The sequence below is a fragment of the Pelodiscus sinensis genome, chromosome 1, assembly GCF_052426305.1.
Source record: "Pelodiscus sinensis isolate ZL-2025 chromosome 1, ASM5242630v1, whole genome shotgun sequence".
Classification (NCBI taxonomy): domain Eukaryota; kingdom Metazoa; phylum Chordata; order Testudines; family Trionychidae; genus Pelodiscus; species Pelodiscus sinensis.
In genome coordinates this window covers 215,673,520-215,685,077 of record NC_143052.1, presented here as the reverse complement: position 1 = coordinate 215,685,077, position 11,558 = coordinate 215,673,520, and the positions used below count along the sequence as shown (strand labels likewise).

At 43.1% G+C, this 11,558-nt stretch overlaps 1 protein-coding gene across 6 annotated transcripts in view; it reads left to right on the top strand.

Annotated features, from left to right (window-relative positions):
• Nucleotides 1-380: 380 nt before the first annotated feature.
• Nucleotides 381-11,558, top strand: part of REPS2 (RALBP1 associated Eps domain containing 2) — a 142,536-nt gene continuing 131,358 nt past the window's right edge. For 2 of the 6 annotated variants that reach the window (XM_006113356.5, XM_006113355.5), the window contains exon 1: nucleotides 385-1,087. In XM_006113356.5, the coding sequence (XP_006113418.3) occupies nucleotides 887-1,087 (201 nt within the window). In that variant the 5' untranslated portion in view covers nucleotides 385-886. Of the gene's footprint in view, nucleotides 1,088-11,558 lie in introns of all 6 variants that reach the window. The other 4 variants (XM_006113357.5, XM_014568624.4, XM_006113358.5 and 1 more) reach the window with 4 other exon arrangements.

Below are 11,558 nucleotides of genomic sequence, written 5' to 3'. Positions count from 1 at the left end.
CCCAAATAAAACTTAGTCCAGTTTGCTACAATGCTGTACATCCCCACCTTTCCGTGAAGCCGACAGGACGTGTAGCTTTTCAGTTCCTCAGAAAAGAAGGAAGGATAATCTTGTGGTTAAGGTGATACTGTGGGAGACCTGTGTTCACTTCCCTGCTTTGCCACGAACTTCCTCTGTTACCTGGGCTCCTTTGTGCCTGACAACAGCCCTTGTCTTCCCCACAGGGGTTTGAGGGGAAAAACACATCGAAGCCCACCAGACCTACAGCCACTGCATGCAGGGGAGCCATGTCAGCCCCCACAGGTAGCCAGTCGAGCTCTCAGTCACGAAGACAACGCAAGCGGAGTCTCTCAGGACATAGGGGTTAGAGTGTAAGGGTTTGGGAACTGGCCTAGGTTTACTGCCTGCATCACACACGCAAGGGGGCAGCCCCTGCAGCTCTGAGCCGGGATCCCTTCCCTGGCCCCAGGCTTGCCCGAGGGACCGGAAGGGCTTGTGCAGAGCGCCCCAAACCTGTCCAGGCCGGCAGAGCTTTTGCCTCCGGGCTCGCCTCTCTGTGCCTCCCTCCCGGCGGCGGCGGCAGCAGCCCTGCCCCCTCTCCTCAGCCCTGCCCCGCTCGGCTGCTGCATTCCGGCGCCCCCTAGCCTTGTGCTCCCGCGGACCGGGCCACAGTGCGGGCTCCGGGCACGTCCCGCTCTGCTCGTGCGGGGGCTGCGGGCGGGTGGCAGCAGCAGGCAGGCGGGGAGGGGGAAGGTGCTGCTGGCTGCGCAGCACCGCCGGGGAGGCGGGGGTAGGGGGACGGCACCTTCCCCCTTTGCAGCGCCGCCCCCTCGCTCCCCGCAGCGGCCGCACACCGGCTGCAGCGCGGCACCGCAGCCCCCGCCCCATGGAGCAGGGAGCCGCGGGGGGAGCGGGGCTGCTTGTGCCCCTCAGCGACACCGAGCAGCAGCGCTACTCCGAGCTCTTCTCGCTCTGCTGCTGCCCGCCGGCGCCCGAGGGCGGCTCGGCGCCAGCTCCCGCCGCCGGGGGCAGCAAAGTGGGCGACTTGTTCCGGGCATCGCAGCTCCCTGCGGACACGCTGCACCAGGTGGGTGAGCCAGAGGGCGAGAGGCCATCGGCCGGTTTGCATCCTTGCTGTCCCCGGGGGGCACTTCCCAGCCCTTGCGCCCCACTCCAGTGGAAGGGTTGTCGGGAAAGGGGAGGGGACCCATTGGCCTCTCAGCTGATTGTCCTGCTCTGGCTCAGGCTGTTGGGGTGGAAGGAATTGGGGGTGTATCAGCTGTTTAAGAAAGTTTCCTTTGCCTTTTGTTCTTGTTTGTGCCATCCACACGCTTCTGTAGTTATAGTATGTTTCAATAGGAAGCAGATAAGCCCGTGGGTTTAAGCAGACAAGTGACACCTCTCGAGAAAGTTGGAAAAATCTGTGTGGAACTTCCCTGTGCTAGTCATTAAAATCCTAGCACAGGGTGAAAATATCTGGATCGAGTGCTGGATTTGGGATTTTTTTGATGTGATTGTAAAAACACTTTTTTGTCGTGATCCAATGCCTTTAAGAAAGAAAAGATGGTTTATGACTTTGATGAATGTTGTTCGTAAAACTGTTGCTCTTACCATCTTTAAAAATGTTTAGAATGTTCTGAATTTAGCTATCCAGAAAAGTTACATACTACTAAGGACTGCATCTAGACTGGCATGCTTTTGCGGAAATACTTTTAACGGAAAAGTTTTTCCGTTAAAAGTATTTCCGCAAAAGAGTGTCTAGATTGGCAAGGATGCTTTTGTGCAAAAAGTGCTTTTGCACAAAAGCATCCATGGCCAGTCGAGACGCGATTTTGCGCAAGAAAGCCCCAATCGCCATTTTAGCCATTGGGGCTTTTTTTGCGCAAAACAGTTCTTCCCTGTCTACACTGGCCCTCTTGCGCAAGCATTTTTGCGCAAGAGGGCTTTTTCCCGAGCGGGAGCGTCGGAGTATTTGCACAAGAAGCACTGATTTTGTACATTACAAAGTCAGTGCTCTTGCGCAAATTCAAGCGGCCAGTGTAGACAGCTGGCAAGTTTTTGTGCAAAAGCGAATGCTTTTGTGCAAAATCTTGCCATTCTAGACGCACCCCTAGAGTACTAATGTATGTCATTAAATCTATATATTATGTTTAACCAGCTCATGTTTAATGCATTATAAGTACCAAGTGTTCTGAATATTTTTTTTTTCATATCCCCGACTCATAACTCTGGTCATCTGAAGAAGTGGGCTGTGCCCATACAAGGTCATTATACCATCTACATGTTTTCTTAGTCTATAAAGTGCTACCAGACCATTTGTTGAATATTTATTATTATTGGTATTAAGAGATTTTTAACTGGAATGGAAAATTTGGTAGCTTTTGCTAGTTTAGCCCTTCTTCCTTTACTCTTTCAGTAGTCTAGACAGTTTGATACACAGGAGTACAGGAGTACAGGTCATGCTATAAGTCACCCATTATGCATCCGTTCTGCTCTAAAATCGTTGACGCTTGTAGGAACTGATGTGTTATAAGTCCTCCCATTCCTCATTCTTAAATAGCACAAAAACACACCCCAATTTACACAAATAGAAGTTAGCTGCTGGAAGAAAAATCCCCGCTTTAAGTTTTCTCTATAAGTCCAAGTGTTTTGGAACATATCTTGGATTTATAATGAGGATGGCCTGTATTCCACTAACTGTTCATAGTATATGTTCAGCAGACTATTTACTGTTTGCTATAATTCTCTGCTATCAGCTCTAAAAATATTGTAGCGGTAAACTTTGCACTGTCACAGTTGTACATAGCATTTGCTGAGGCAGCTGTGTATTTGAAATATCTTTGGCAGACAAATATGTAATCTTAACATTTTTTAATCTGCATTAAGATGTTTTATATTGCTATAGAACAGTAGCTGCTGTTTCATGCTCCAGGTGTTGACATATTCATTAATTAATATGAGCTTTTAGTATTATTTATGCAAGAGTGTATATTGTACATTGCTATTTGATATTTCCTTTGATATTTCCATACCCTCTGCTCCTTGTTTCCTGCCCTCCCTCCTTTTTTTCCTTCCTCCCCCCTTCCCTATTTATTTTGGGTCTGCACATCCTCTGGTCTTCTGAAGAAGTGGGCTATGCCCACGAAAGCCCATGATACCATCTACATATTTTGTTAGTCTATAAAGTGCTACCAGTCCATTTTGTTGTTTTTGAAGTTTATCATGTACATAAACAGTCATTTGGATCCCTTGGATGAATGCAAGATTATTTGGGGAATATATGCAATATTGTTCTTTATTTTTACATAGACTGAGATTTTAAACAAAAAAGTATTATTATACATTTCATTAGACATATTCCTAGATCAGCTTTGATTACCTAAATACATATAATAAAATGTATATTTCCAGGTTTATGAATCGTACTGTATATTTTGTTCTGGGATTGACACCAAAAATGTATGTAAATACAAACAGTATACAGTGCTTACAAACGATAAAATTACATTATGTATATTAAGCAGGTCTTGATTCTTTTTCACCTGTAGGATAGTAATTTGATTAACTCAATTTAGTAGTATGTTCCTGTTAGTAATAAACTACACTTAGGAAGAAAAACACTGAACTTGTATTTTGTTGTCAGGAATTTTAGAAATGCTGTTATTCAGAAATCCTTGTTATATATCAAAGAGAAAAATAACGCTAAGACTAAGTTGACAAACGGGTATATCTGGCCATGGCCTGCAGCGACTGAACTTCTGGTTCATTTCCCTGGAAACAGACAGGCCTTCTCTTAATGAGCATGTAATTTGAATTTACATCATGTGCAGGTAGATGAATCTGAAGTACAATAGGGGAAATTATTTCCATGACCAGATGCCCTCCCCTGTTCCAGATGGTGCTTATCTAATAATATCCAGATAAAAATATTTTCAGTTATTGTAGTACCACTTTTGGGACTCAAAGGGTATGTCTACACTGCACCGCATGGTGGTGTATAAAGTGCATACACTGCATGTCTCCCCCACCCCCTCTGGCATGAGTATAAAGTGTAGATGATTTGACGCTGTTTTGGCAAGTAGAGTACAGACATGCCAGAACCTTAGGCTGTATTCCCTATATGGCTTTCTATGCATCAAAGAAGTGACTCCTCCATCCACACTGGTATTTTGTAGCAGCATTTCCTTCTGCTGCCTCCCCACTGCTGTAATATTCCCCACTGCTAGAGCCTTTTATTGTCATGTGTAGCTACAAATCACAGTATGGATGCAGACTGCATTTAGCTGCAGCGTATTGCTGCAAGTATACTATGCTCTACCCACTGCCAGTGTAGACAAGGCCAAAGTGTGTTTGCATCTGTTATGATTCAGTAGGGCTCCTTATGAGTGCTTGCAGAAATTCACCCACCTGGTTTTAATTGCAGGGTTCAGGCCTTTGAAATACATTTTGGAAAGCAGAAAAAGAAAGTAAATTAAACAAGAAAGACTGCTTAAGGAACTTATTTTTAAAAGGAAAAAAATTGATTGATAATCTTGTAATTACTAATATAAATCAGATCTTTTAGTGATTATTCTTAATACAGTTTTATTCCACAGTTCTTGTTTTGGCACTGTATCATTATAGTATTGCATTCATGTTCTTACTCTGGGATGAGACTTCAGCTGGCAGCATTCTATGATTTTTATTTGTTTATTTTAGAATTCCTTCCATGTCCTTATAAAAAGTACACGGAGGTTTATTCATAAACTGGTTTATAATTTACTTTAGTAATACTACTGTGAGTAAACTTGCATTGCACAACTGGATCCATACAAGTGAACCCCTGCACACTTGCCCTGCCCCGGTGACTTCAGTGAGGCATCCATATAAGTGAACCCTTGTGCCTGAATGGGACCAGTAACAGGATCTGGCCCGTCTGTGCTTGCAGGGTGAGGCCCCAAATTAGCAGACTGTTATAAATATAGGCTTTGTAAAGGTTGTTCATGTAACCATAATTATAACAAAATTGAGGTAGTCTTTATCCCAAAACTTTGTCCCAAAATTTTCTATAGAGATGGACTTTCTAACCAAGAAATTAATAAAAAAGAGAATGGAAAAAGTAAAATTGCTTTCAGTGTCCCATTCAGATAAAAATAATTACTTAAGTCAAATATTTTGTCTTTCTAGATCATCTGTAGTAATAAAGCCATCTTCATTAATTCACAAAATCAAAATATGATCCAACCCCAAACTATAGTTTTGTAAGACTTTTCACAACACTGAATTTCTTAATTGTCAATAACTATATTGGGTTAGCTTTAATTTATCATGTTTAAAATATAGTTTCTCAGGGTTTTTTACAGTTAATGAAAATAAAGAAATTCTCAAGTTCAGATTCTTAAACTTATGTACACAGAACACTACTTCAGTCCTCTAATTTTACTCTGAATTTCTCTGATGGTCATACTAATCTAACAAAGAAACACTTGGGAAAGTTGTCTCAAGAAAACAATGATAGTTGTTTTTCTGAATTTTTCACTTTGCATGCTCCAAAAACAATAAAACAATATCAGTTCTTATCCACAAAGAATACAATGCTGGAAACATAAAATAACAATCATGTATAATATCTAGTTGTCACTGATAAAGGTTGCATCCATTTTAGAAAGAGGAGTCTAGCTTGGATTAATAGATGACTTGTTTGTTTTGAAATAGTTGTTTGAAAACAAGACTTTTATTTAAAGGAATTTATTTGTTTTTATGCTGCCTCATGGAGCTAGTAGTAGTGCTGGGTGTTGCCATGTCAGAGACATACATGGGAAACCTGTGTGCCAGTTCTGGATTGCAACTGAACTGAGCTCTGCACAGGCCAGAAGGGGAAAGGTGCTTTCTTAATTTTGTGTTATCAGATTCTGTAGACAGGCGGGTAGAGCTCTGCATTCTTCACAAATGTGAAATAACACAATTAAATAAAATGGGGCTGGAGAGGACTTACTTTGCAGTAGCAGCTCTTGTGGGGCTGGTCCTGGCTCCCTGGTCTGGTTTGGCCCATCCAACTTGTTGTCATGAGTGTACGGGGCAGCCAGGCCAAATCTGAGGAGTGGCGTTGCAACCTGAAGCATAGGTTTGCAGCACCACTCTCTCAAATTTGATGACCCTGGTATCTTACATCATGTTGCATCACCTGAAGCATGGAGCTGGGCCAAGGCCTGTGGGACAGGAGCTACTGCTGCAGCGTTACCATAGGATGGGCTCACTCTGCAGCCGCTCCCTGCTCCCTCTCCCCTCTCCCCATGGCAGAACCTAACCCTCCCCTGGGCCACCTACAATAAAAATGATCAAAAAAGATATAAAGATAAAATAACTTCTCACAACTCTATGGATAGGGAATAGAGAAGTCTCCAGCTTGAACTAGAATAGTTCTAGCTGTTGCTCTTATTTGTATTGTATTGCTATGGTAACTAGGGTTGCCAGATGGTTTCAACAAAAATCCGGACACACTTGACATTACATCAGAATCGACATTACATCTTATTTAGAAAATACCGGACATTTATATATTTTCATTTATATTTTCTCAATTTGTTTCCCGAACAGAAAGCTCAAATATTGGACATCCAATTCAAAACCAGACACCTGGCAACCTTAATAGTAACCTCAGGAAGCATTGGGTAGCTCATAATAGCTAGAAAGACAGTATGTCCTGGCCTGCTTCCTTCTCCCTTTTCTCAAGAGGCCATTATGCTGTGTGGATTGTGGAGAGCATTAGGGCCATTTTCACACTTCTGTGTCATTTAGAAATCTTCCTGAAGTTAGAGGTATGTTCCATGGGATTTGGTTTAAAATGATTTTGTGTCCTCTTTTGCCTAGAGGTGACATATGGGGGTCACAGCAGGGGCTAGAACCTGTGCCCTAATCTCTTATCTTTCACTGCTGGACTTCTGGGGTTTGTAGTTGTGAAAAATGTTTGATAATCCTGTGAGGGGGAAGAAAGCCATTATACAGCCATTACAGTGTTAGTTGATCACATTATGAGCTTGAAGGGAAGTCTCTTCCCTCTTTCCTTGCTTGTAGTTCTGTGACTTGTATAATAAGAGCAATGTTGGTCACAGGAATCCATTGGGCAAAATCTGTATGAATAAAATGACAAGCATGCTCCTAAGCAACAGGAAGAGAAACAAATAGATATGGTACAGTGGTAAGACTCAAGAGGCTATTTAGACAAAACAAGTGTCTTTAGAAAAATGAGAATTCAACCATAGTGAAGCTAATGAAACATGAAAATTGGGCGAGCTAAGTGGGGATTTGAAGAGCAAAGTATATCTGAAGCCTTGCCACAAATTGGAGGGGTTGTTGGTATACTAGGCAAAAAGAGAGGAACTAAGGAGTTTAAGCACATTGCAGAGAAGCTAAATGGTTTATTTGCACCAGTCTTTGTCACAGAGAACACTGGGGAGATTGATATTATTGGAGAGTGAAATGCTAAAAGAGGAAATGCTGGAAAAATGAATTGTTCACAAACCTGCAGCCTCATTAAAGACAGCTGCTATGCTAGGGAAATTGTTGCATGCTTTTTTTAATGGTGGTAAAGGCAGTCTTGGGAATTATACCGGTAAGCCTCAGTTTAGTGATTGAAATGAAAGTGGTTGAAATGACGATAAAAATAGAATGATAAAGCACCTAGATGACCAGGATATAAAAGGGAGGAAGCCATGCTGGTTTCTGTAAACAATGTATTAAGCCTCTCCCCTTTACTAAAAATCCTTGAATATGTCCACAATATTTGCATAAAGAAGACTCTTGACATTATTTATTTATAATTTCAAAAAGCTTTAGATAAAATACCTCACAGGAGATTTTTAGAAACGTTGTAAGCAGTCTGGTGTCCCTAAGATTTGTACTAAGATCAGTTGTCTGTCTTAGTTATCTGGAAAAGGAAGAGAATGTTGAAGTGAAAGAATTTATTTAGGTTAATAAGGAATAAAGAAAACTGAAGAGCATCCGACGTCAGATCTAACAAAGTTAAGTGAATGGGCAAATGGAAAAATAATCCGTGTTTACAAGTACAAAGTAATGTACATTGGAAGGAATAGTTTGTGCTACATATGCACATTACTGAGCACTAATTTAATTGTAGCCATTTGGGGAAAATTGTGTGCAGCAACCTGAAAACATTCCATCCATGTATAGGTCCAAAAAAGCAAATAGGATGCTAGCATTGAGTGCTATGTTCCTTTCTGGTCATCGTTTTTTTTTTAAATAGAAATAAACACAGTCTCTAGCAACTGGTGAAAAATGATAAGAGGTGGGTAGAGACTCTTGTATGATGAGAGATTGAAAAAACTGGAACTGCTTAACATAGAGAAGAGAAATGGTTGTACAAAATAATGATAAGCTATCTAGCCACTCCTATTTGTCATTTCTCATAGTACAAGATCCAGAGGACATACATGAAACTGAAAGGCATTATATTTAAACCTGATTAAAGGAAATTGTTATGCAACAGGTAATTGTGGAAGTCATTGCCATTTGTATGGATATTGAGAACATGTATGATTAGGAAAATATTTTGAAATGGGAAGGGATTGAGATATAAATCATCATGCTTCACTGAATCATAGAAATTTAGGACTGGAAGGGATATCAAGAGGTGTCTAGTCCAGTCCCCTGCACTCAGGACAGGACTATTACCTTAACCATCCCTGACAGGAGTTTGTCTAACCTGCTCTTAAAAATCTCGAATGATGGAGATTCCACTACCTCCTAGGGATGTTAACGTGTAATTGAATACTTGTGTAGCCACATGAAATTTTAGCGATTACATGGCTATTCAGTAGACTTGGGAGTGGGGCCAGTAGCCAGTGGGCTCCGGCGCCACTCCCAGGGAGCCCCCTGCCACTCTGCGCTGCTGCCTCTCTATCAGAGGAAGCAGTGCGAGGTGGCAGGCGGGAGCTGGTCTGCAGGGAGAGCTGGTTTAAGAACTCTTCAGCAGCAGCTCCTGTCCATGGGGAGCTCAGATCCTCCCCCCACCACCCATGGACATGGGCTGCTGCCACAGAACAGTCTCCCCTGCTCCCTCTTCCTCAGCACTGTTACCTACAATAGAGGTGCTGTCAGGGGGGTTCCACGGAGCTGGCATGCACGAGGAGCCTGCTTGAAAGCCAGCTCACTGCATGTATCGGCTCCTGCTTGTCCCCCTCACCTTCCACTGTGCTGTCCCTTCATCAGAGGCAGCAGCGCAGGGGTAGGGGAGATGGGCAGATCCAGTGCTCATGGAGAGTTGGCTTTTAAGCCAGCTCCTAGCAGGCACTGGCTCCAGATCCCCCCCCCCTTTTGCTGCCTCTGAGGCATCAAGGGGAGGGAATGTGTGTACTCCACAGATTTAACTGATAAGCCAAGACTTATCAGTTAATTGTGTAGTTGTCTACACGTTGACATCCCTACTATCTCTCTAGGAAATTTATTCCAGTGCTTAACCATTATAATAGGAAGTTTTTCCTAATGTCCAACCTGAACTGCTCTTATTGAAGTTTCAGCCCATTGCTTCTTGTCTTAACCTCAGAGATTAGGGACAACCTTTTTTCTCCCTCCTTGTTGTAACAAACTTTTATGTACTTGAAAATAGTTATCAAGTCCCCTGTCAGTCATCTCTTCTACAGATTAAACATACCAATTTTTTTCAGTCTTCCCTCTTAGGTCATGTTGCCTTTAATGATTGTTGTTGTTCTTCTCTGAACTTTCTCCAGTTTGTCCATATTTTTCATGAAATGTGGTGCCCAGAGTTGGACACACTACTCTGGTTGAGGTCTAATCATCGCAGAGTGGAGTGGAAGAATTTATTCTTGTGTCTTGCATACAATATTCCTGCTGATACATCAAAATTGATGTTTGCTTTTTTTGCAGCAGTGTTACTCTGACTCATATTTAGCTTGTAGTACACTGTGCCCCCCCAGATCCTTTTCCACAGTACTTGTTCCCAGGGAGTTATTTCCCATTTTGTTCCTTCCTAAGCGGAGTACTTTTGCATTTGTCCTCATTGAATTTAATCCTAGTTGTGTAGATCATTAATCCAGTTTCAGATACAAGCCATTCACTAATTGATGATAGTTAGGAAGATAGTTCCTTTATGTTTGGAATATTCCCATCATTGTCCACTACTGGGTTTATTGCACTTTCCTCTGAAGTACCTGGTTCTGGGCACCATTGGAAATAGGAGACTAGATTAGATAGGCAGCTGTTTTGATTTGGTAGGACAGTTACCCTGTCCAAAAAGTTGAATGATATATTTTTTGAAGGTGTAGACATAAGCAATGAGTCTGCCAAAGTGTTGTTAATATTTCATCCGGTTTTATGACCCCTGGATATATTGAAATATTGAAACTACACATACTAATTGCTGCACAACAGGTGGTTATTGTGATTGTTCTGCAACGTTTCTTTCTAGACAGTCAAGTGTGACCTGATTTAAAAAGCAATTAAGCAAGTACAGCATCTGCTGTACCATTACATAATGCAGAAATTCATTAAGACAAATAAAATACAAACAGAATTTATATTTTCATGGTGTTCTAAAATATATTCCATGTTAATATATTTTAGATAGTATTACTCTGTGTTTCACAATGGGAATGTATGTTTTGGCTAGCTTTAATAATCACTATTAATCTGTTCAATTGAAGAATCTGGTGGACAGGAAGATAGGAAACAAACGTTTGTAAGAACTGTAATTTCTGTAAGGTATGACAGAATAAAGAGAGGGGACTGGCATGGATATAGTTATTCAGAATAGACCGTAAGAGTTACAATACAGACATACTAGCCACATGGCATGATTTAGTCTTCCATTGTACTATAATTGTCACTTTATATTTTACTAGTGGGCTGCGCTCCCTGCTCGCTACACTTGCCACCCTCCCCCACCCCTCCTTGGCTGGGGAGCGCTCGGCCCCAAGGCCACCCCGGCCCTGCTCTGGTTCTCCCCCCTACTCCTGGCCACCAGCGCCCCAGTTCTTTTATGCCCCTCCTCCCACCCCGGCCCTTTCTGGCTCTTTCTTGCCCCCCCAACCACTAGGGAGGGCCTGGGGCAGAGGCCACCCCAGCTGTCCTCATCTCCCTTCCCCCCACTAGCTGGGCCGCTGGTTGCGGGGTTGTGGTGGTGGATTCCACCGGGGTGGCTCAGCACTGGGCTCAGGACACAGCAAAGGATGGAATGGTGGGTGGCTTGGGACGCGCAGGGCCTTGCTCTGCACCTGGCGCTGCTCCTGAGTCTGCTGGTCCAGCAGCCCGTGAGTGCCAAGAATGACAGCAGCATTGCCCTGGAGCAAGTTATAGCGCCCAGAGGTACCAGGCAGCCAGTCTGGGCTTGGGAGATGGGCTGGGCTTGGGTCTCCTCTGAGACACACTTAACAGGAGTTTGAGTGAGGAGGCTGGGAGTTGCAGGTTAGGGGGTGTGAGTGAAGGGTTGGGGATGGTACGTGGAGGGGCTGCAGCCAGTAGGGCTGGTAGCGTGGTGAGTGGCTATTCTGGGCTTGGAGCTGGGGGCCGGGTGAGATGAGTGACATACTGATGTTACTCTGTTC